Source organism: Tasmannia lanceolata, unplaced genomic scaffold, assembly GCF_043159265.1.
Source record: "Tasmannia lanceolata isolate RefF3 unplaced genomic scaffold, GAP_Taslan_0.1 ptg000025l, whole genome shotgun sequence".
Classification (NCBI taxonomy): domain Eukaryota; kingdom Viridiplantae; phylum Streptophyta; class Magnoliopsida; order Canellales; family Winteraceae; genus Tasmannia; species Tasmannia lanceolata.
The window spans coordinates 5,137,697-5,164,027 of record NW_027518702.1 but is presented as its reverse complement, the minus strand read 5'-3'; the positions used below and the strand labels follow the sequence as shown (position 1 = coordinate 5,164,027).

General features: G+C 38.9%; 1 protein-coding gene across 1 annotated transcript; it reads left to right on the top strand.

Moving 5' to 3' along the window:
* Positions 1-1,975: 1,975 nt before the first annotated feature.
* On the top strand, positions 1,976-26,018 carry LOC143857506 (Tetratricopeptide repeat (TPR)-like superfamily protein). Its single transcript, XM_077367937.1, has 6 exons — positions 1,976-2,350; positions 3,685-3,917; positions 22,588-22,791; positions 22,880-22,970; positions 24,299-24,557; positions 25,319-26,018. The coding sequence occupies exons 1-6, from the start codon at positions 2,085-2,087 to the stop codon at positions 25,706-25,708; spliced, it is 1,443 nt and encodes a 480-aa protein (XP_077224052.1). The 5' UTR covers positions 1,976-2,084; the 3' UTR covers positions 25,709-26,018.
* Positions 26,019-26,331: the final 313 nt, after the last annotated feature.

Below are 26,331 nucleotides of genomic sequence, written 5' to 3'. Positions count from 1 at the left end.
TCCACAAGGCGACGACTATTCTTTGTGACAACCAAAGTGCTCTCAAACTTGCCACAAATCCGGTTTGTCATGCAAGAACAAAGCATATTGAGATCGAGCATCATTTCATTCGTGAAAAGGTGTTAGATGGTACAATTGGTGTTGCGGAAGTGAGGAGCAAAGAGAACATTGCCGACATCTTTACTAAGTCACTTTCCAAATGACCATTTGAGCTACTTCGGGATAAGCTTGGAGTAGTTTCCAAAAAATCACTTTAAGGGGGAGTGTTAAATTTTAAAGTGTATTTTTTGGGTAGCTTTATTTTATTTTTATTTTGACTGATGTAGTGAGGAGAAATATGTATTTTGTGTCCATGGGCATTTTGGTCTTTTGTTGGCCTAGCTTGCACATGTGCGAGCCACACATGTTTGCTACAACTTTTTCCACTACTTCCTACTTCAAATTCAAACCTTTACTTGAAACTTCAAACCCACTACTTCCCTAAGCATTTAAGACACCACTTTCCCATGCCCACTACCACTTACCTAAGCTATTTTCTCTTTACTTTCCAAGACTAAGCCTAATTCTCATAACTTCACTTTGGTAGAGATTCTCCACTACCTAGACCTCCATTGAAGCTTCATTGAAGCTCTCTTGTGTGCAAGCTTTCCTCTTGAAGCTTTCTTCTTTTTTATTGTTCTTTATCTTATAGTGTTGTTCTTTCTATTATATATTGAAGCACATCTTTTTGGATATTGTTCTTCTTCTACTTTGGTTGTTGATTTTGGGCTAGTGTAAACTAACTTAGGTTTCACTACTTCAGGAGAGGATTTTCCGGTGGTGAGAAATTCGTCTTTCTCTATACGTTCTATCACCACTCTTCGAAGAGGACCTATACACAGTACCTAGTGCGATGGAAAGGAAAACCAAGATCCAAAAGATCCATGGATAAACGAGTGAAGAACTCAAGCAACTTGATGAACAACTTTGGTATTACTTCACAACAACTATAAACCCTAACTCCATACCCCAAACCATAAACCTTAAATGCCAAACTCTGCACGCTGTTTATATTGCAGGAATTTTATGGAAAAGTTCGCAAAGGGAATTTTTTTCTAAAAGTTCCTATTTTCCCTTACACACAGAGAATGATAGCTTGAACTAACAATTCAAATTTTACCCACAGGGACATTCAATTTATGATGAGGGACCTTCGATTTATGATGAGGGACCTTCGATTTATGATTATATCCCTCTATAGTAACCATAATCATGAGGAATGATAGATGCAAGGGCCGGTGAAGAGCCCTTGAATAGATCCACGTCATTAAGTGCAAGCGGATTCAGTTTCACAACCGACATTCGAATTCAGTTTTACAACCGACTTTAAAAATGATGTGGATCTATTCAAGAGCCCTTCTCCAGCCCTTGCATAAAGAGGGCCCTTGGATCTATCATTCCTCCCATAATCATATAATTTCCTACTAAATAGTGGAAGGAAAAAAAATTTCCATCAAAAAATGTTTTTTTAAAATCAAAGATGGCTTTTTTTTTTTTTTCGCAGAAAAGGTGACGTTCTTGATGTTAGCACAACCGTGTTTTAATTATTGCACAAACACAGCTTGTCTTTCCATTTTTAATGGGCTTGTGAGAACTTTTCGGAAATGGTAATAACTTTCGACAGCTCTTTAAATAATAAAAGACAAGATGAGTTGGCGCAAATATCAAAACATGGTTGTGTCAATATCATTTCCCAGGCCATCATTTCCCTAGGAAGTGATATAAGCACAATCATGTTTCAATAATTGCACAAACCCAGCTTGCCTTTTTTTTAATCGGCTTGTGAGAACTTTTGGGAAACGGTAATAACCTTTGACGGCTCTTTAAATGATAAAAGACAAGATGCTTTAGTGCAAATATCAAAACATGGTTGTGCCGATATCATTTCCGCTTCTCAAATAAATAGGCCACCCAAATCGCCAATCTATCTCTATTTTCTATTTTCCTCACTCTCCCACACATTTTCAAAGCCAATTTTTTCCGCCAAGGGTTTTGAAGGGTTTGTACAAAATCAAAATCGTGCTTAGGGTTTTCTTTCTTCCACCATGGCTTACTCAGCTAAGGAATCCAATGAAACCCTAATCAAAGACGAAGATTCCACCATGAAAGAATCTTTAGAGGTGAAGGATGAAACAAAAGATGAGAATGTTTTGATTGGGGAAAGTTCTTCTAATGGAAAAAATGGAGATTCTTCTGAGGAAAAGAAGACACTAGAGTATGCTGATGAGTTGATGGAGAAGGGATCCAAAGCCATTGAAGATGGGGATTTCATCCAGGCCGTTGATTTCCTCAGCCGTGCTGTCGAGATCAGGTTAGGGTTTCTTTTTTTGTTTTGTTTTTTGAATGGCAATTTCGGTTAGGGTTAGGGTTTCTTTTTCTTCTATATATTTCAAGTTTCTTTTGCTTTTATTGTGAATTCTGTTAATTCTTTGCCTCTTTGGTGCTTTTTACATGATTGGAATTTCTGTATGCTTTTTGATGAACACATTTCATCTTTAATGGATTTTTTATGTAGAGTATTTATCTTCTTCAATTTGTTGGAGACCTAGGTTATGGGTAGTTAGTTTTATGGTATTGGATTTTTTATGTAGAGTATTTATCTTCTTCAATTTGTTGGAGACCTAGGTTATGGGTAGTTAGTTTTATGGTATTGGATTTTTTTTGTTGGCTTTGATGAGTGCATTTTATTTTGAATCAAGTTTCTTGAGAGAAAATATTTTCTTCAATATGTTACTAAATGTTAGATTTGTGGGATTGGATTTTCTGTATGCTGTGATGGATGCATTTCATTGAATTGGATTTTCTGTATGCTTTTATGGATGCATTTCATCTTGAATAGATTTTGTTGAGGCTTTGGTTCTTTCGACACAGAGTGGATGTAAAACAAATTTCATGCTCATTTTTAAGTGTAAAAATTGGGCTTAAAATTTGTTTTTACATCCATTTTACTTCGGAGTCTGAGAGAAAGTATTTTCTTCAATCTATGGGTAACCTAGGTTACCATTAGTTAGAAAGTAATGCCTAGCTTCCCTCCTAGGTTATGGGCAGTTAGACATTACTTCTACAAGTTCTGGTAAAATTGTGGCATTTCTTTTAAAGATTGAGTTATTTTTATAGACCAGCTCTTCATTAATTTCTATATCCATCATTATTTATCTGCTATTGTTGTATCATTCTTTTCTGTTACATTTATTCATCTGTTCTTTACAAAAACTCTTCTAATCAATGGTAGAGTGCAACTGCATATCAAGATTCAAAATAAAAATAGAAAAGTATGTAAATATGCATTCGTTTTCTTTTTATTAATGAGCTTAATCTTACTGTCCATATTCTTGTTAAAAGGCAAGCACGTCAATTTGTATGCTTCAGTAATCAAAGTTAGGGACCCTTTGTTTTTGCTACCACAGAGCAGCAAAATTCTGAGGGCGGGCACAAAAGAGTGCTTTAGTATTAGCATCGGAACAAGGCTGGCATTTATGAATTGGTCCGGGTATACAAAGTTACAAACTGATATTTGTATAATAGGTATTTAGTATTTACCTAATAAGTTCATGATAGTTTATTTGGTTTATATTGGTTTAGGCATTTTTCCTAAAAGGCAGCGGAGTGATGGTAATTGTTCCTCAATTCTTTCCTTTTTTTCAGGGTTGCGCATTACGGAGAACTTGCTCCAGAATGTGCCGGTGCATACTATAAGTATGGGTGTGCACTGCTTTACAAATCCCAAGAAGAAGCTGATCCATTGGTTAGTGTACCCAAGAAGGAGACCATTTCAGAAAATTCTGAACCTGATAAAACTATTAAGTGTCCAGATCCTGTTACCATTGATGCTGAGCAAGGCTGTGGTTCTAGTGACAATCAGAGAGAGCCGAAGGAAGGTTTGTGTCTGCAATCATGATATCAATGCCATTCTTTTTTCGATTCATTTTAGATAAATACTTATGCTTTTGTATTGTTTCTTTGGTCCGAACAATTTTGTTATGAACACATTGACTAATAATTTTACATACGTTTAGGGCCAAATTGCATTATTGAATGAATCCATGTAAATGCACACTTCCACTGACACACAAGTGCATAATTTGAGACAGGTCTATATGCATTCCTGCACTTGCACATTCAAGGTACTTGTGCACATTAACATGCTAAAAGAAATCCTTGTATCTAAGAATTAACACACCAGGTGCACGTGTATATTATATATACACAAGTGCATAATTTGAGACAGGTCTATATGCATTCCTGCACTTACACATTCAAGGTACTTGTGCACATTAACATGCTAAAAGAAATCCTTGTATCTAAGAATTAACACACCAGGTGCACGTGTATATTAGTAAGCCACATAGGCTCACTTTCCAACAGATTTTGTCATATATATAATAAAGTTTACAAAATCAACATGCTTGACTTTGAACAGACATTCATGTCCTTTCTCCACCACACAAATGTTGTGAGATGCATTTATATTTAGGAACATAGTTACTGACTTCTGGAAATTTTCTAGCTGGATGGGAAGCTCGCTTCCCTTGAAACTCGCTTCGAAAGCTAAGTCTTCTCGCTTCCCAAATTTAGGGAAGCACGCTTCCCAGACGCTTCCTACCCGTTTCTCTTAAGTTTTTTGAGAACTGTAACAGATTTTATTAAAACTATAGCTTCAATATAGCAAATATGGGGGATAAGACAAATGTTATCGGGGTCGCCTTATGATGCAGCCCCTATCCATGTGAGGGACAAGCTGGACCATCCGACGGCTTTAAGAAGATCAGCCCGCATTCAAGCCCAACACAAGGCCCAAGCCCAACTTGAATCCACCGAGCATAAAGGCCATCTTCAGCCCAAGATCATGGACACGCCAATTCGGGCCTGATGCATGTGCATTCCCACCACAATGTTTCTGGCCGATTTTCAAGCCCGTCTTTGGACTATTAGATTGAAGAATTTGGAAAATTCATAAACTAGGAAGTTGCAGCTTTTTGAAAACTGTTTCCAACGAGTATTTACACTCTTAATTTGGTTAAGTGGTTAGTGAGTTATGGCAATTTTAGTAAATCATGTCTATGAGTTCTTAGTCTAGTAAATGTGTTTGTGAGTTCCTAAGCTATTTATGAGTTTGTACGTCCCTAAACTTGTTAGTGGACTAGTTTGAATTTTTTTCTCTTGTATCTTCTCTATTAAAAAGTCAAGCAAACATTTGTAATGAAAGTTTTTTTTTTTTTGAAAAGAAATAGAAATTGTGATTCTCCAATTGTGAGTCTCCCTTGGACATAGAAGAGTCCATATCTGAAAACCTTGAAGAGTTTTCACACTATCCTTGAAGAGTTAATGTCTTTTTATCCATTGCAACCAGAAGAGTTGCTCCTTCATCATCGAGCTGGATTACATCCTTACAGAGAGGTTATCAGCCTATCATATCCCACTCATGCTTCCAGAATTCTGTCCATTCACGTTCATCCACTTCAAGCAACTTTTCGAGCATCCTACGATGATAATCTGAGAAAACTTTTGCCAGCAAAGTTGTAGAGCTACGAGTCATTGATTATTTGGCTTTGGAATCAGGTCAATCCGACCTATAACCAGAGAGTTATGCTCCGTTTACTAAACTCACGCAGAATTGTATTTTGCATCCAAGGTGTTGATTGATTGTGAGCAGACAATACACACTAAGAGTTTAAGGCATATTTCATTCTACCGATCCTTATTTTATGAAGCCTAGGTGAGGCTTACATCATTTGGTATCAGAGCGTAGGAGGAGAGAACCATGCCTCCTAGACAAGGAAGGCGTAGAGATGGTCGAACGGCCCCATTGATGAAACCATGACAAGAGCAATTCAGCAACAAATGCAACAACAAATAGACCAGTTAACTTGTGAAGTTGAGAGGCTACGAGAGGATGCTGCTAATAACTCACAAAGATCTAGAGGTGAGAGAACTAATGGTGATTCTTCTTCGGAAAGCTCCCAATCTGTCCCACAAAGAAGAACCCCTCCAAACCGCCCACAAAATGCTCTAGAGCCGGATTGTGACAAGGATCTTAAGAGAGGCATCCCAGAATTTCCAGGAACTGATTCTCCCAATGAAATAGTTGATTGGTTGACGCTTGTTAATGAAATCTTCGAGTATAAGAATGTCCCGGAAGATTGCCGTGTTGGCATCATTGCCATGCAATTCCGAGGAAATGCCTTAGCAATTCCGAGGAAATGCCTTAACTTGGTGGAAACATGAGAAGCAAAAATGCCATTCTGCCGGCAAGGCACCCATTACTCAATGCTGAAAGATGAAGGATAAAATTCGCAAATACTTCCTTCGCAAAGGCTACAAGAGGGACCTCTACCAACAGTACCGACACTTGAAGCAAGGTATGCGAATGGTAGACCAATACACCAATGAATTCAATGAGTCGGTGATTCGCAATAATATTCAAGAACTAGAAGAAATGCTTGTGAACAAGTACGTGGGAGGTCTTCAGCTTCCTATCCAAGAAACTCTCGATGTCCTTGACATTTGGGACTTGGGTGATGCACATCAACGGGCTTTTAAGTTGGAGCGTTCTCACACTCGGAAGCAACAATCCACTCCGTTTCTAAAGAAGCCAACTTGTGGCGAGGATAATACCACCAAGTTTGCCAACCCTACCACACAGCCCACTAGCATCGAAAAACCTCATACTCAAGCCAATCATTCCAAGCAACCAGCCACAACCGGTGAAAGCTCCTCAGCCGGTATGCATTGTTATTCATCTGGTGAGTTGGAACACCGTGCTAGCAATTTTCGGAAGCGACTAACAAGTAAAGCATTACTTGTGGAAAATGAGGAAGACCCTGATATTGACCCAAAGTATGATGGAAGTAACCCGAGGATGAGCAAGTGCTTCATGCCGATACCAGTGAGTTCATTGTGATGCAGAAATGTTTTCTCACTCCTAGACAAGAAGCTGAAGGCCAAGTTGATGGAGTAAAAAGAGGTAGGGGCAGACCAAAAACAACTTGGGTAGAAACAGGGAGGAAAGACTTGAGGGCTAGGAATATAACAGAGAACATGACATTGGATAGGATAGAATGGAAGAAAATGATCCATGTAGACGAACCCAACTAGTGTTAGTATTAGACTTAGTCAATTTGAACCGAGTAGATCCTTTCACCTTCTTCATGAAAATTTTCTAAAGGATTCATTAGCCGACCCCAACTAGTTTGGGACAAAGGCTTAGTTGAGTTGAGTTGAGTTGAGACAAGAAGCTGGAGATCGTTAGCTGTGCAACAACATTTTCCACTCGGCATGCACCGTTTCTGAAAGTTATGCCGACTAATCATTGATTCCGGTTGTTGTGAAAATGTGATTTCTGAAGCGGTGGCAAACAAGTTGAAAGAACATCCAACCCCTTACAAGATGTCTTGATTAAAGCGAGGTATGGAGGTAACCGTTTCCAAACGTTGCCTTGTCAATCTTTCCATCACGTTTATCTAGTTTGACAAGATATGGTGTGATGTTCTGCATATGGATGCTAGTCACATCATTCTTGGCCGTCCATGGCAATTCAATAAGAAGACCACCCATGACGGGTATCACAACACTTACTCTTTTGATTATGGAGGAAAGAAGATTACCTTAGCACCTAGTAAAGAGCCAATTCAAACTCATTTGATTGAAAATTCCCCATCCTCTATTTTTTTTATGATGAAAGATGTAAAGGGTGCCATGAAGGGGTTAGTGCTGTATACTTCTTACTTAACAAGTCCGGTATTGGAGATGTGGTTGCATCAACCATCCCGGACCAAGTCAAGCCTCTTTTGGAAGAATTTAAAGATGTATTTCCATTAAACGTTCCCACTGGTCCCCCTCCCAACGAGAGACATTTAGCACCAAATTCACTTGATGCCAGGTGCCTCTTTACCCAACCTAGCTCACTATCGGATAAGCCTAGTGGACCAGGAGGAATTTCAACTGCAATTTAATGAATTCATCATCGAAGAAATTGGATACACTTGCATATTAGGTGAACCATTTTTATTCGATCTCACATCGAAGCCTATAACGTATATTAATGAATTCAAGCTTGTTCAAGAAGGAGAGAGGTTCTATTTTCGTATGCAATATGATTTGATCCTCAAGAGTTTAAGATGATTAGCATTCTTCAATACTTCAAAACTTGAGGACGAGTTTTCTTGAACAAGGGGAGTTTGACAAACTTCAAGATCGTGCAGATGGTTGACACCTTATGTGGGAAATTCAACCGATGACGAAGACTCGAATTCAGAGACGAATTCTTTCAAACAAGGGGAGAATGTGTTAGAGTATATTCCGTGAAAAGCCAGTAGAATGACATTTATTAATTAATAAAGGTTTATTTTATGACATTAATGGGTAATTATGTTAATGAATGTGTGTGATGTGTTTGTTTAGATGACATTCTACTCATTGGGAATGATGCTGGAATGTTGTCTAATACAAAAGTATGGCTATCTAGTATCTTTGCTATGAAGGATTTGGGTGAAGCGTCTTATATTCTTGGCCTTAAATTGTTTAGAGACCGTAGGAATAGGACACTTGGACTATTAAAGGAAGCTTACGTAGATAAGATATTGGCCAAGTTTCATATGGCAGATTCCAAGAAAGGGTTTATACCTTTTAGGCATGGAATCAAGCTCTTTAAGAAGATGCCTCCTAAGACATTTGAAGAGAAGGAAGAAATGAACAAGATTCCCTACGCTTCGGCAGTGGGAAGCTTGATATATGCTATGATGTGTACAAGGCCAGATATTTGTTTCTCTGTAAGTGTGGTTAGTAAATATCAATCAAACCCAGGTCCAGAGCATTGGACAACAGTTAAGCATATCTTTAAGTACCCTAGAAGAACTAAACATTACTGTTTAGTATTTTTGGATATACGGATGCGAATTAGTCATTTTTGGATATACGGATGCGGATTTTCAGTCAGATGTCGACGACATGAAATCCTCATTTGTCTTCACCTTAGCCAATGGAGTAGTTTCATGGAGGAGTTGCAAGCAAGTCACCACGGCGGACTCCACGACTGAGGCGAAATACATCGCTGCGAGTGATGCGGCGAAGGAGGCGGTATGACTGCGGAAGTTTATAGACGAATTTGGAATCGTGCCCTCTGTTGAGAGACCTATTACGCTCTATTGTGATAACAGTAGGGCGATTGCTCAAGCAAATGAACTATGGTATCATCAGAAGTCAAAGCACGTCCTTCGAAAATATCATGTGATACGAGAAATTATCGAAAGAGGGGATGTGGCCATAGCTAAAGTAGCTTCAGTGGACAACGTGACAGATCTTTTGACCAAGTCCCTCAGTCAAAAGGTATTTGACAAGCATCTAGAGGGAACGGGTCTAAAATACATGCATGGCTTTGAGGGCAAGTGGGAGATTGTTAGAGTATATGCTGTGAAAAGCCAGTAGAATGACATTTATTAATTAATAGAGGTTTATTTCATGACATTATTGGGTAATTATATTAATGAATGTGTGTGATGTGCTTGTTTATTGACACATGTTCGTCCTTAGGTAGCATAGTAGAAATGCCATGCTCAAAGGATTAATAGATCCAAGGTAGCAAGGAAATAAAGGATCTCGGTTCTATGCAAGATTTAATAGTTCCTAGTTGGGAAAGAGACTCGACTTCTCTTTCTGTATACAACTAGCACCAGTCTTGCCTGCATGCACGTGACGTGAGGTGACATATCTCGATCATCTGGGTAGTAGACCCTAAGCAAAAAGAGTGGGTGCAACGATTGGATCGCGCAATCGAACCAGATCAAATAAAGAACAACTTGTGGACACGAAAGTATAAAGTTGTTCTTCCAGACATGACCCTTCACATGTCCTTAGACCTGAGGGATCTTATTGGTTTGTCGGCCTGTTCTAGGGTCTTAGTCTATCTTATAGTGATTCTATTTTAGAGTCACATTCGGATAGGGCAAACCCTCGAGGCCAATAGTGATACTTAACAAGGGATTCTTCGCCCTAAAGTTTAGGGATTGACATCTATAATTTTGTCAGAGCGGTAGGCCTATTAAATAGCCTGGCCAGGCGGATTTGATAAATGTTTATCGGAAAGTTTTATGAAACATTGAATTATTTTCAAAGGATTTTACAAATGCATTTGGAGGCCGAACATTGCTTGACCAAAATGGTATACCAAGAGTGGGCCAAGGGGGTAAATGATGTCCACCTCCCGTATGACTCAACTCAGTAGATGTAGTTACTAAGAAAGGATTTGCACATACACGATGTGATTAGGGGTAAGATGATCTGACAGTCATCTTCAGGGTTACGTCTTGATGGAGGCCACTGACATAATGCGAGTGTCGTTTAACTACAAAGCGAGATCGCAGTGGGGCCCACCATAGGGTTCTGCAGGATCAACCGTCGGATCCCTGCGACGATCCCACTCATAACTCGAATGACCTGGTAATATCCAAACTGATCAGGTTTCCGCATTTTATGTAATTGCATGGACGGATATGATCCGTTAGATTTATGTGGATATTAATTAAGTATATATATATATATATACATGTCTTTGTTAAGTAAGTAACAAGAGACAGTAAGAGAATTTTTCGAAGACAAATTGAAGCCGAAATAACTCCCATTGGATGTTAGTTATTAATTAATTAATTAATTATTATGTATTATTAATTTGATTAAGAATAAACATAATAATGTGTAATCCAAATGAGGATAGTTATTCTCAAACCGGTTTTGCAAAAGTTGCGGAATTGGAACAGAATTGGGAATTGTGATAGGACTACACATTTGGATAAGGTTAGTGGGGCTCACAACACTCCTAAATCAGTTGGAGAGCCGGGGAAAAGAGTCCCAATTGCTCAAGGACTTTGAGTTTCACTCAAACTCCTTGTTGGATAATAATTGCTAAATTGTAGGATCTACAAAGCAAACAATTTGTTTCCAACAACAACTCTTATGAGATAAGGCCACAAGGGCTGGAGAGAGGCATCCATACACGTTCTCCCATGTATCTTGAGTGTCCTCACACACCTTTGGAGGTTTGGGAGAGTCCCATTCACTCGAGGAGTCTCAATTCAAGTTGGTTTAGCAATTGGATTGGAATTGGGAAAGAGAAACAAGGATTTATCAAACCAAAACTCTACTTTATATAAAGGAGAGAGGGCTGAACGAAATTTGAAGTGTGGAATACTCCAAAATTCGTTCTCCTTTGCTTCCCCCTTTGGAAAAATCGTTTTTCATCTCTCTCTCTTCCAATTGAAATAATTTGAAAGAGAGAAGCTTCCAATCAATTTCTCTATTCTCTTCAACAAAGGTACTGATTAGATCAGACCTTAAAGAGGTGAATAAGAGTTATTCACATCCACAATAGTCCGAGCAAAGAAAAAGAATCCATCAGTTCAACTTGTGGGGTTTGCGGTATTCAGAACGATCGCAACCGTTCGAGGAGTAGATCAAGCAGCGTAGTTTCTTGATTTCTTCTTCAAAGAGGTATTTCTTTATGTTTGATTCATAGTTACCGGATTCACCATCCGCCCTCCGATCCGCGATCCGGGGTCGCACGATCCGAAACGTGATTCACCAACGACCCGAATCGCCAAAAATGACGAACCGCGGCGACCCGCGGGAGAGAAAGAGAGAGATATGCATATAGACTAGAAGAGAGATGGAGGGAGCAACAAATTTTATATATTTTGGGTCGAATTGGAACTAGAGCTTTATTTTGAAAAAAATATGTAGGGCATGCATGATTTTTATTTTATTTTATTAAATGGATGTAGTATGGACTATGGAAGGATATTCATATATTCCAACGGGAACTTTCTTTTTGAAAAAATATGTATGACATACACGAGGTTTTTATATTTTGTGTATTAAATGTGTGTAGTGTACTAGTGTGTACTATGGAATGACATTCTTGTAAAAATATATGAAAAAATATACATACATATATATATATATATATATATATATACCCTCATCGTACCGCGTACCGGACTACCATCGTACCCCGTACCCCTTCCTGTACCGCGTATCAGAACGAACCTCGTTCCAGGTAACCTTGGTTTGATTAACATAATTAACTAATCTAGACTCTAGGATCTTGGGCGATTGCAAGATCAAAAAGAAAAATTTAAAGTTCTATGTGTTTTTTATTTGAAGTATTTCTTTATGTTTGATTAACATAATTAACTAATCTAGACTCTAGGATCTTGGGCGATTGCAAGATCAAAAAGAAAAATTTAAAGTTCTATGTGTTTTTTATTCTGCTGCGCGTAGCGATCTTGCCGGAAGGGGATAACCTTCCTTCAGAATGATCCAACCCCTATCCATGTGAGAGACAAGCTGGACCATTCAACGGCTTTAAGAAGATCAGCCCGCATTCAAGCCCAACACAAGGCCCAAGCCCAAGTTAAATCCACCGAGCATAAAGGCCAGCTTCAGTCCAAGATCATGGGCATGCCAATTCGGGCCTGATGCATGTTCATTCTTGCCACAATGTTTCTGGCCGATTTTCAAGCCCGTCTTTGGACTATTAGATGGAAGAATCTGGAAAACTCATAAACTAGGAAGTTGTAGCTCTTTGAAAGCTGTTTGAAACGAGTATTGACACTTAATTTGGCTAAATGGTTAGTGAGTTATGGCCATTTTAGTAAACTGTGTATGTGAGTTCTTAGTCTAGAATGTGTTTGTGAGTTCCTAAGCTATTTATGAGTTTGTGAGTTCGTAAACTTCTTAGTGGACTAGCTTGAATGTTTTTCTCTTGTATCTTCTCTATTAAAAAGTCCAGCGAACATCTGTAATGGAAGTTTTTTTTGAAAAGAAGTAGAAATTGTGATTCTCCAATTGTGAGTCTCCCTTGGACCTAGAAAAGTTCATATCTGAAAACCTTGAAGAGTTTTCACACTATAATTGAAGAGTTAGTATTTTTTTTATCCATTGCAACCTAGAAGAGTTGCTCCTTCATCCTCAAGCTGCATTATATCCTTGAAGAGAGGTAATCAACCCTAACATATCCTATTCCTGTTTTCAAAATTCTGTCCATTCACGTTCATCCACTTCAAGAAACTTTTCGAGCATCCTACGATGATAATTTGAGAAAACTTTTGTCAGCAAAGTTGTACAGCAACGAGTGAGTGATCATTTGCCTTTGGAATCGGGTCAATTCGACCTATATCCAGAGAGTTACGCTTCGTTTACTAAACTCGCGCATAATTGTATTTTGCACTGAAGGTGTTGATTGATTGTGAGCAAACAATACGCACCAAGAGTTTAAGTCATATTTCACTCTCTTGATCATTATTTTACTGAGCCTAGGTGAGGCTTACATCACCTTCCCACCCTCCGACATGCGATCTAGGGTCACATGATCCCCAAGCGTGGGTCATTTGCGACCCGGATCGCCAAAAATGGTGACCCAAAGCTTTAGATGATTTTACGGAAAAATATGATAAAACATCATCCTTGCATGCTTCAATGTCGACTTCTAGCACAAGACCCGCTCCTCCAAGTTCAAGTAGGACATCAATTCGTCAACCCGGTACAACAAACTTGCATATCCGGCTTTGCAAGCGGGAACACTTTGGTGGACTAGGGAAAGAGAACTACACTATAGTTTATTAGTTTGATCATTTATCATATTTTTATTTCAGAACTGGTCATTTATTTTCTTTTCGCTTACATTTAAGATTGAGAATGCAATATATGCTGGTACTTAAATTAGTGATATTTGGAGATCTTCAAATTTTATACATTTGGGGCTCTATTGGAACTGAAATTTTCATTTTGAATAAATATGAATGACATACTTGAGGTTTATTATTTTATTTATTAAATGTATGTAGTATATACTATGGAATGATATTCATGTAAAAATATATGAAATTACATACATATATATAGAGTGAGAGAGAGTGGACCCGGATTAGTGTTCCAAACCGACTTGCGACCCCAAATGGCGAACCACCTACCCTTATCGTACCGCACACGGGGCTACCATCTTACCCTGTACCTGTTCCCATACTGCGTATGGAGCGGACCGCGTTCCAGGTAACAATGGACAAGAATTGTTACCTACAATAACTATTCTATCCCTCTAAAAGATTTCCCACACATATACTAATAGTACACTCTTTTAAGAGGTATCTACATAACTTTCTCTCTTATTAGTGTCGGTGCCTCTGGTCCCTTGATCTAAGCTGCTTGTCAATGGCATGCCATGTCATGCTCAGCACTCCGTTTGATAATTGATCAAGGGGTTTCAATCCTGTAGGAAAGGAAGTGTGCTGTAATTTTCCACAAGCCTAAGAGGTAGCTGCTAGCTGGCACTTTCTTCCAGGATTTTTTCTACTCCCTCCTTAGTGAGGCAATCTACCACGTTATTCGTCGATCGTCTCATGTGAGAGAATTTCGAGTTTAATATCCGACATATATAAGGGTGGAAACAGGGCGAGGCGGGGCCGGATGTTGTATTCCCCGTCTCCGTCCCCACCTGATGCGGATTGTAGGCCCAATAAGAGGCATATTTGTCCATTAGGACTTTTGGGGTTTTATTTACATGTTATTTAGTTTCTAGGATTTTATTTTCCACATTATTTAGAATTAGGGAATTTATTTATTTTTCGTGGAATTTTATTTCAATTGCCTATTTCAATTGTTCCAAACCGACCCGCGACCCCAAATGGCGAACCACCTACACTTATCGTACCGCACACGGGGCTACCATCTTACCCTGTACCTGTTCCCATACTGCGTATGGAGCGGACCACGTTCCAGGTAACAATGGACAAGAATAGTTACCTACAATAACTATTCTATCCCTCTAAAAGATTTCCCACACATATACTAATAGGACACTCTTTTAAGAGGTATCTACATAATTTTCTCTCCTATTAGTGTCGGTGCCTCTGTGTGCTGTAATTTCCCACAAGCCTAAGAGGTAGCTGCTAGCTGGCACTTCTTCCAGGATTTTTTCTACCCCCTCCTTAGTGAGGCAATCTACCACGTTATTCGTCGATCGTCTCATGTGAGAGAATTTCGAGTTTAATATCCGACATATATAAGGGTGGAAACAGGGCGAGGCGGGGCCGGATGTTGTATTCCCCGTCTCCGTCCCCACCTGATGCGGATTGTAGGTCCAATAAGAGGCATATTTGCCCATTAGGACTTTTGGGGTTTTATTCACATGTTATTTAGTTTCTAGGATTTTATTTTCCACGTTATTTAGAATTAGAGAATTTGTTTATTTTTCGTGGAATTTTATTTCAATTGCCTATAATAGGTCTCATGTATTAGGTTTTTTTTTTTTAGAGGGGGGGGGGGGGGAGTTTGTAGGAGTTTCTGTTAGAGATAAGGGTTGTTTTTGAATGGGTGCAAGGGGGTTGGTTTAGGTGCTTTGGGAAGGTTGGGATGGGTCTGAGCGTAGAATTTCTGCATGTTTAGAAAAGGGGCAGCAAGGTGCAAGGGTTCCTAGATGGTGGCTGGGCAAGGAGAGTGCAGGGGTTGTTGGATGGGCTGGATAAAGGGCTTAAGGACTGGTTGGGTGCAAGTTAGTGATCGCGTGGGGTTGTATCTTTTGAGAACAGAAGCTGGTTTGGGCTGGGCGTAACAAGGAAAGTGAACTTTGTGAATCTGGCTTTTCTGCAAGTTCTTGATCGGATTTGGATGTGGAAAGGTTGCAGATTTTTAAGGCAGCAAAAGGCTGATCTATAATGTTGATGCCGAAGGCCGTTGATGGCATATGCTTGGATCCTTGGCTCTGATACCAAATTTGATGTGGGATAGGGAGAGAAAAGAAGAAGAAGGAGAAAAGAGAAGAAGAGAATAGAAGGAGAAGAATAGAAGAGAATAGGAAGGAGAAAGAAGACATCTTTAGAGGGGAGAAATCTGTATTGAATCTTTATTCATCAAAAAAAGATCCCTAATACTTGAGGCCTATTTATAGGCAATTGAAATAAAATTCCATGGAATAACATGTAAATAAAACCCTAAAAGTCCTAATGGGCAAATATGCCTCTTATTAGGCCTATGATCTGCATCAATCTGATAGTGTTAGGGGTCCAAACTCAATGATCTTGGGAATCAGAGGAAACAATATTGGGAACCTATCACACGAAGGAGTTGTGATATCTCAATTTCACCATCCTTAGGGTTTCTTCTAAGTTTAATAGCCCAAACCGCTTCCCATCTCCCCCGTTTTCCATATTGTCACAAACTCTTGCCCTCTATTAGTTGCTTGGCGGAATATGTTCAGGAATGCATGGCTCAACAATGACTCCCTAATCTAGAGATCAACCCAGAAACGGGTCTCTTCCACCCCAAATCCAACTAGTGGCTCATACGAAGTTCTTGACACGCAGATGAACTTCCATGCACCCGAACCTTTACCTATAGCTGGGTTCCTACTCTCCCAATTCCCCGGCCTCGCCCATATGTTCCCCAATGATTTTATGCCAGAGGGCATATTTTCCTCTCTGTATCGCCAAGGCCACTTTCCCATCAGGGCTTTGTTTCCCAGTCTCAATTTTCATTCCCTCTCCCCCTAAGGGACATCAATCTACATACCTTATCCCACTTCGTTAAGTCTTTCAACCTTTTGTTCTCCCCCCCTCCTTTCTTCACACACACACACACACACACACACAAGTCTCTTCAATGCTTCTCAATCCCTTCACCTCAGTTGCCGATATTTTATAAAACGACATGAAGTACACTAGAAGGTTTGCCAGAGATGCCTTAATCAATGTAATTCTACAACCAAAGGATAGATATTGTTTCCAACACCGGATCCTACATGGAAGCTTTGGGAATGCCGTATCCCAGTGGTAAACCAAGATAACTTAACGGTAGGCATTCTCTTCTATAGCCAATGGCCTGAGCATGGATCTCTACTTCTGCTTCCATATCAAGGTTGCCAGAGCAGTAAGCGAAGGCTCTCAGGAAGGTTGGGAGCGGGAAGCGTGAAGGGTCGGAGAATTTTTTTAATAGTTAAATATTTAAAAAATAAAAAATCACTAAAAAAATATAAGAAATAATTATATGAACCAAATATTAAAAAAAAAAAAAACTTTTTATGAAAAGATCCAACATTAAGGAAAATCACTATCAGTTGAAATGCTTGTGTTAATGCCTGTGTTGACGAGTCTGTTGACCAATGCGATGACCAGTGCCTGACAAGAAGAAAAATTTTTAGAAACCAAATTATGAGATTTTTTTTACCGGAGTTTTGAGATTTAATAATGTTTGGACGTGATACAATTTATGAATTTTTAAAATTGGAAAAACACCCCATCGTTTGGAAGTTAAGATTTTGAACCAACCCGTTTTTTTTTTTTCGAATTTTGTACTAGAACTGTAAAGTTGACTTTTTTATCCTTGTAGATTTGAATCTATTTTTAATAGATTCAAATGGGGGTTATTCCCTTATTTACATGTAAATCTTAAGTACTTAAATTACTTTACATGTAAATACTAAGAAGAGGAAGAGAAGATGACTAGCAAGAGGCAAGAAGGGTAGATAGGATACGCGTTTCCCATAGAGTGGGAATCGAATTTCCCTTAGAGTGGGAATCGTGTTTCCCTCGTTTTCAAAACGGGATTCCTAGAAATCGAGGAATTGAGATGATTCCCGTTTTGGAATCGATTTTCGGGGAATCGAGATTCCCCTTTATGAGTAGAGAATCCTGCTTCCTTGTTCCATATTTATTCCTGCTACCGAACTTTTTGAAAAGTTGATCTTCAATTCTGAGACCACTTAAAATTATCAAAGATTCTCCTTAGATTTCTAGTGTACACCTTCTCTGCATGGAGGAATATGAGTGTGGCATCAGCAGACCGCAGGTGGGAGATTGGATGGACATTCCTACCGGGCTCCAAACCACGAATAAAGCCCTTTTCTTGCTCCTTAGACAATTGCAAGCTTAGAGCTTCCACCACCATAATGCATAGGTACGGGAATATAGGATTGCCTTTGTCTTATGCCCCTATAACTTCCAAAAAATCCCACCGAGACTCCATTTACGCGTTTCCCATAGAGTTGGAATTGAATTTCCCAGAGTGGCTTTTCAAAAAAAAAAAAAAATTTTTTCTAATAGAGTGAGAATCGTGTTTCCCTCGTTTCCGACACGGGATTCCCAAAAATCGGGGAATCGAGAAGATTCTTGTTTCGGAATTGATTTTCGGGGCATCGAGATTCCCCATTATGAGTAGAGAATCCTGCTTGTTCCATATTTATTCTTGCTACCGAACTTTTTGAAAAGTTGATCTTCAATTCCGAGACCACTTAAAATTATCAAAAATTCTCTTTAGATTTCTAGTGTACACCTTCTCTACATGGAGGAATATGAGTGTGGCATCAGCAGACCGCAGGTGGGAGATTGGATGGACATTCCTACCGGGCTCCAAACCGTGAATAAAGAAAAGGATATGCATGCCATAATCCAAGCCCTCCATTTTGCTCCAAAGCCCATCCTTTCCTATACAAAATTTAAAATATTCTAGTCGACGTGGTCATAAGCCTTTTCTGCGTCTATCTTGCAAATAACATGTTTCTCATTGCTATGACGCCATGTGTCCACCATCTCATTCGCTATAAGGATGCCATCCAGGATTTTCCTATTCTTCACTAAGCTCCTGAAACTGGGAAATGATATCCCACATTGCCTCCTTAACTCTTCTTGCTAGGATTGTGGCCAATACTTTGTAGATGCTGTGTGGATTGGGCTGATGTGTCTGAAGTCTTTAAGTTCAATGGCTCCTTCACTTTTTGGATCAGGATGATGAGCTTTTTTTTTTTGAATGGCATTAGGATGATGTACTTAGAATTCAGTTCCTTCCCCAACCGCCCTCTTTTGTGAAACTCATTCAAGAAAGCTAGAATATCTTCCTTAAGATTATCGCTGTAAGTAGTAACATTAAAACTTGAAAGAACACCAAAGGGAAACCATTCTGTCCACGGGCCATGTCTTTCTTCATATTAAGATCGTGACTCTAACCTCCTCTTCTTCAAATTCTCTCTCCAGCCATTCTCTTTGATTTTGATTTAGTCTCTTAAAGTTCAAACCCCCTAGCGTGGGTCTCTAGTTGTAGTCCTGTGAATATAACTTCGTGAAGTACTTAAAAATCAAATTCTTGATGATTTCTTTGTCTTTGACCAACTCCTCATCACTCACATGGTAATTTATCACATTGATCCTCCTAGTGTTTGCGATTATGTGAAAGAATTTTGAATTCTGTTAGCTCTAGACTTTTGACACTAGCGAATTTCCTCCTTCCTCACCATTTCTTCATATTCCACTTTTAACTCTTGGTTTTCCCTTTTCTCTTCATCCACTAGCTTGATTTCCTTTTCCTTTGTGGCCAACTCGTTTATCTTTTGCAATACGTACCCTTTCTTGCTCTTTTGTTCATTGCCATATGGCTTTTTTCTTTCCTTTTATCCTGCTTCTCAGGTCCCTTAACTTTCTGAACAGAATAAAGCCTTTCTACCCTTCCTCCTTTATCTCTCTCCACCATGCCCTTACCTTCTCGTCAAAGCCCGATACTTCAAGTAGGGATATCAAACTTAAAATGCCTAGGTTCACTTGCCGGCTCCTTTAGTTCAAGAAGATCGGGCAACGCCCTTTGGAGGATCAATGGAGACCAATCCTCCCAAAGTTGAGATTCTAGAATGCTGTCAATGCGGAAACAAATGAAATTACCTGATTGTTTGTCCAGGTGAATCGAGCACCCTCCAGGGCAAGTCCATTAGTTTGAATTTTGACAATTTCCTCATACTTCTGTTCATACTCCCCCGGCAGCTTTTTGTACCAGAATCGGATTGTGTTGAAATCTCCACCCACTATCTACTACCACTCTCGTCTCTCATATGTTTCTCACAGTTCTTCCCATAGCTCGTTGGCCCTCGATGGTTCATAGGCCGTCGTTAACTTCTGTCTCTATGAAAATCCAGTCATTGAGACTAGAATTGATGGAGAATACTCCTTTCTTTCAGCCTCTCTAATAACAAATCTGTCTTCCCTCTAGATTATTATCACCCCTCCCACTATCCTATCCCCTTAGCATTTAGGGCCACCTAGCTTCTATTTCTTCTCCCCCATATGTTGTTGTCCCCTTAGTAAGGTCATTCAGCTTCTGTTTCTTCTGCCCATATGTTGTTCATAAGCTTTTCCACAACCACTTATGCTTTTGATTCCAACATAACCATTATATCTAGCAGTTTTTTCGTAGGTAAGTTGGTATCAAACCTGTGACCCCAATGTTGAGAAACAAAGCCTCAACCATTAAGCTACAGGTCCAACCCCCAATTATATCTACCATTGTTCTCAAAATCTTAGAATTTACGATTCAAATCATAATAGAATTTATGATTCAAATCTTATGATTCAATCAAATCTTTTGGATTTCGATTTGAATCCCATGATTGAATCTTAGTAATGTTTGAATCATGCGAAGACTGTAATCCATACGATTCATGCAATTTGTCCTAATTAAGTTTTGTATAAAAGAAAATATGACTTTCTTTCGAAAGGTCTGATTTCCCTTTTGCATTAGAAGAAACCATCAAAAACCCTCACGTGAGAAGGAAAAAGAGAGAGAAGTGTGAGAAGGAAAAAGATAGAGAAGGATGAGGAGTTTGAATAAATGAAACCAGTTTGAACTAGTCAAGCGCAATGCATGTGCTTGAGGACATTACTTGCATTGAGGAGGGGCACAGCTATAACCAGAAAATATTGATGACTAACCAATTTTTTATGATTGATATTTGTCATTTGATGTTGAGACTTGAGAATTGATATGGTCTTGCATCTAATATTTATTTTTAAGATTACTATCCAATATACATAAGTTTGGATGGGAAATAGATTATTAGTATGTGACAAGTCTGTTATCAAATAATTCCTTTTATCATATAGAATAACTAATTATGATAATTTCTATTTAAATTAATGGATTTGAATGGAAAATAAATAGTTGGTTATTGTATTATTCTCTGATTTTTTATGCTTTAATATATACATAAATCAGAATGAATCTTACGATTTACGATCTGATACGATTCGGCCCCTATTACAACTTACTATTCCGACTGACTCTGAATGAGGTCTTTTACCGCCACACATTTTTCCAAAGAGCCTAAGCCCTTGATGCTCCAAAAAGATATCCTCATTTTAATTAGTTTCATTGATATCCCCCTGATTGGCCTTAGGCCAGGTTCTTCGGCTCCCTCATTCCCTTGCTCCTCTCTTTTCTCAATATAACTTCTCCTTTGTCCCTCATCTCTGTCTTCGACCATTTTCCAAGCAACATTTTCCTTTCCGTCAAAGTACCAGTGTTTAAAAACTCATTGATTCGACTCGGAACTTGCCCGAGTTGACTCTCTTTCACCTTGACCGCATTCCGTGTTGCACCGCATCCGCATTCCGCGTTTTGCCCTACAGAGTCAATACAAACCCCTTTGACTCTCCCGATTTATGACCGCGTCAACCACGTTCTTGGCCGCGTCCGCGCCGAGTCGACGAGGATTTTTCTTGGCCGCGTTCTGCGTCACATCCACGTTTTTAAACACTGCGTCAACCCATATGCCCAATTCCTTCTCCTCTTAGCTAGGGCCGCTCCCCGGCCGATGGAGACAAATGGTTGTCCATGTTATGTGCTGCTTTAATGGTTTCTTGCAGTTCAATTTCCAAGGAGTCCTTTGCTGTTGGTTCGTCTTCTGAATTTAAGTACCCTTTTGACATTTGTTGTAGCATATGGTTGGCTGTTCAGCTTTCTCCCTTGCTTCTTCATTTTCTTCATTTGAATTTAATCTGGTTGCTTCCATCCTTTTTTCTTGACCCATGTCTGTCCTATTACTTTTGGGACTGAGTGCATTCTATTACCGTGAACAATTGTCCCGTTCATGCACATGGGTGTTCATTGATGGAGATTAACCATTCACATGATGTGCTCAACCTTCGATTGCCTATATCCCCGAAATCAGCCATTTTAACCATGCCTAAATTATCTTTATTGATTATTGAAAGCGAGACCATTGTACATTCATATTTTATATCGTCTTTTGTATGGATCTTGATCAGTTACATAAGATCACCCAGGTGCATTCTATTACCAAGAACCATAGTCCTGTCATGCACATGGAGTATACCTTGATGGAGATTAAACATTCACATGGTGCGTTCAACCTTGGATTGCCTATAGCCCCAAAATGGACCATTTTAACCATGCTCCAAGTATCTTTATTGATTATGGAAATCGAGACCATTGTACATTCACATTTTATCTTTTCATTTGTATGGATCTTGATCAGATATTTAAGATTGCTCAATCAGAATGATTTTTGGTCACTGAAGCTTCTAAGGTGAGGTCTACTACGTTGAATCTTCTTAGATAATTCATGGTCATCCTTATTCGTACATACAAAATTGGGTCCGTGTTCTGTACTAGGTAATCACCTCTATTCAAATTTTCTCTTCACAGATATGCGGACAGAAGTTTCTTTGTTAGTTTCGTGATTTTTCTCATAGTTACTACTATTTTCTGTTTCTTGGGAGTGAAAAGATGGTGGCGACAACGATCAGGAAGAAGATGAGGGAAGTGACGTTGAAGATGAGGATTCCGTCGAAGCAGATGAAGATGAGTCTGATTTGGATCTGGCATGGAAATTGCTGGATGTTGCAAGGGTAATCGTTGAAAAGCAGTCGGTGGATACGATGGAGAAAGTAAATATCTTGGCAGCTTTGGGAGAGGTCTCTCTGGAAAGAGGTTTGATTTTGACGTGTGTGCTATATTCATGGAATTAGTATTACCAATTATCTTGGTTTAATATGAGTTACTTTTTCGCAACTTGCAGAGGATATTGAGACTTCTTTAAATGACTATCTGAAAGCTCTATCCATTTTGGATCATCTGGTTGAACCGGACCATCGCCGCTTAGCCGAATTGTATCCTTTGGGAGGAAGCCATGTTGCTTTGCATTCCTGTGATTTATATTAAACGCAACATTTTTATTTTTAAATGTTTTAATGGCATAAGATATAAACATCCTGTGTTTTTGGGAAAATGTCTATGCATGCATATATTCTCTGGACATCAAGGGAGAGTTATATACTTATATGCACACATATTCTGTGGACATCTAGTGAGAGTTATTGCGTGACATAGTATCTTCAGATCATGGAAGGCAACTGGCTGTATTTCATTTATTTGGCATAAATATGGGGTGTAATATTAAATATAGAGAATTGATTTTTTTAGTCCCATATGTCACTCTCTTCAATTTGTAGATTTCTGATCACCTGTTAAAGGCTTTCCCAGAGAGCTTACAACATTCCATTGTAAAACTGCTTAGCAACGTGAGGAGTATAATTATCAAAATGTGGGTGTGTGGATATCATTTTCCTAAATATCTGCACAGAATATAAAGAATTGGTAGTCCATTTTTCTTTGGCTTATGTTTCCAATTTCAGGCCTTAAAGGTATTAATCCACATTTAGACTTTGAGAACAATCATTCTTTAATGTTATTATTCGTAATAGCAGGCTGGTGCTGCCACAATTTTTCCAAAATTTGTCGGTTTTTCTTTAATGTCATGGGTGTCAAAGTTATGTGTTTCATGCCTTTTTTTTTGTCTTCCCCCTATTTATGGGGCAATGCTGGGTGCTGCCACAGTCATTTGAAGATGTGGGGTTTTTCTTATGTACTAGGAGTCTAAGTTATATGTTTCATGCTCTGTTTTTTTTCCTTGGTTTCAATGTATGATGAAAGCATATAGCTGCAGTTCTTTAATGAGATGACAATTTGTCTTTTTTAAAGGACATGCTACCCTTACATTTGAAATTCTACCTGTTTCACTCTTTATTTATGCTAGCTAATATGACGATACCGGTCAGAATTCCGCTAAGATGCACACTTCTGTGTTTCTTTAAAATGTTGTAAGAATGCTATATCAATTTTGTAGCTTTGCATGGTGTCATTTGTGAAGAGAACTCGGTATGGTGTTTGGATCATTTTTCTATATGATTTATAATAGCATTTTATGATATGATTATTTATGGAAAATCTCAACAAAGTATGTGTCATTTCTCCATAACCAGAATCCAATCTTCTACGGCTGATGGCCTCATGGAAAAGATTTCTGTGAATTGGGAAATGCTGCTTGAAACCAGCGGGTGGCCCTATATATTGTCTAGTTTCTCTGTTTGGAGAAGATAATGCTCTATTTAATGTTTCTCTTCTTTCTACTTGTTCGAATCCTTAATCCAAATTTCAGGAACTTCAGAATATGCTTGGTATTGGAGTTGGGTTCTAGGGTGGATGAGGCTCTTCCATATTGCCAGAAGGCTATTTCAGTATGTAAGGATCGCTTACAGCGACTCAGAACAGAAATTGAGAACCAGGGGGCATGTTCAGCGGACAATACAGTTGACGCTGGTTCTGATGGTGACTTGACCCAGTCTCGTTCTTTGATCTTGAAGAAGGAAGAAGAGATTGAAATACTAAATGAACTCTCAAGTGAGCTGGAGAAAAAGGTGATTATCTAGTTCTAGCTATGTCTTTTTCTGTGTTTCTTTATAAACTTATTTCAGTCTACGCCTTCTTTCTCTTTAACTATTAAGCCATGTCACAAAATCTCTCAGGAATTTCTCGGCAAGGGAAAATCTCAGGATATATTAATCTTTTTTATATTTTTCGGTTTATATCGGGAAAAACAATAAAATAAAATAATTTAAAAATATATAAATTAAGAAAAATAAAAAAATTAAAAATTTCATGATATTACCGTGGCAAATGAACATGTTGCTATAATTTTTGACTTCTCGGGATTATTTCGGGATTTTGTCATTTTATCAAAATATCGCAATAAAATCAGTATTTTTGAAAATATCGTAGATATTTTTGACAGCTATTTAGTAGTTGGTTCTTCTGCAATCTGGTGTTGACATTCTTTAACAAAAGTTGAGGTAAATACAGTAAAATAAAACAACTTAAGAAAATGAAAGTGATATTGTGTTCTCGGTGAGATCTTGATATCTTTTAGATTTATGGAAGGGGGAATGATACCCCTCCTCCCCCCCCTCTCTCTCTCTCAACATTATTCGTTAAGTTTTAAAGGCAAAGAAAAGGAAAACGTTAAAGGGGGTGAATTTATCCTCAAGCAGTGAACCATTCTCACAGAAACCGTTAGGGGGAGTGCGGGGCGGCCGTGGGTTATTTTATCTGTTTAGGGGGGAAGGGGGGTTATCATTTCCCTATAGAAGAGATGTAAACTTGTTTATTTGTTGCAATGCAGCTTGAAGACCTGTTACAGGGTGCCGTAAACACAAAATCACTTCTTTCAGAAGTTCTAAAAATGGTTGGTCCTAAGCCAGTAGGGAATGGAAACAGCATGCCTTCAGCAGAGCCGAGGACCAGTTGTTCAGAGAAATTGGACTCTTCAAGGATGGGTACAATGAATGGTGGTGGTTTTGACTCGCCAACAGTTTCTACTGGTGGTACAGATGCCAGTGTTAAGCACCTTGGTGTTGTAGGGAGAGGTGTTAAGCGAGCGATGCTGGTGCCATACAGTGTGGAGCCTTCTGGGAAGAAACCTACATTGGACTCGTCTGAAGAGAAAGTTGGCAGCAGTGCTTCTGAACCGTTGATTTCTGGGCCCACTGACCCCGACACTAATACAATTTAGCACTGGTGATCTGTTCCCTTCTCAGCAATGGTACTGCAACTCAAATTCTTCACTCAAAAGAAGTTAGTTTCTGAACTCCTATGGTCTTAATGTTTTCATAACTTGTTATACTTTTGCACCTTTGTCACTAGCCTTATGTAGCTCACTACAGACTTGTTTCCTTTACCGTATCTTTTAGTACATAACTAGGCAGAAGTTAGTTTTTCACGTCTTGTTGTATTCGCTACCTTTTGTAAGCCTTGTGTAGCTCTTCTACTTGATTCGACTGAGTTGTTTCTTCTGCCTGAACGACTTTGAGTTGTTTCTTCTACCTGAATGGCTTTGATTGAATTTCAGTGTGGTGAAACGTTGTGCCTTGCTAATCTGTGAGAAACTTTCGGTTCCTGGAAATAGAGACCTGTTCCTTTCATTCAATCTATCCGGTCATGTCATCAGATAATGCTATTTCTGGTAATCTCATTACTACAATCAATGTGTCTGTTCTCCGTGGGAATAGCAAGCTGACGTGTATTTTATATTTGGATAGGCTTGACATCCAGTGTTCATGTTCAGAATCCTACCCCAAAGGGGATAGGGTAATCCTTATTCAAGCATGGTGATAGGGTTAGGAATTAGGATAAGAG

Coding starts and splice junctions, on each gene's coding strand:
- LOC143857506 (XM_077367937.1), top strand. CDS start 2,085: ATGGCTTACTCAGCTAAGGAATCCAATGAAACCCTAATCAAAGACGAA. Junction 22,792..22,879: donor AGAGGTCTCTCTGGAAAGAG/GTTTGATTTTGA, acceptor CGCAACTTGCAG/AGGATATTGAGACTTCTTTA. Junction 22,971..24,298: donor CATCGCCGCTTAGCCGAATT/GTATCCTTTGGG, acceptor TCCAAATTTCAG/GAACTTCAGAATATGCTTGG.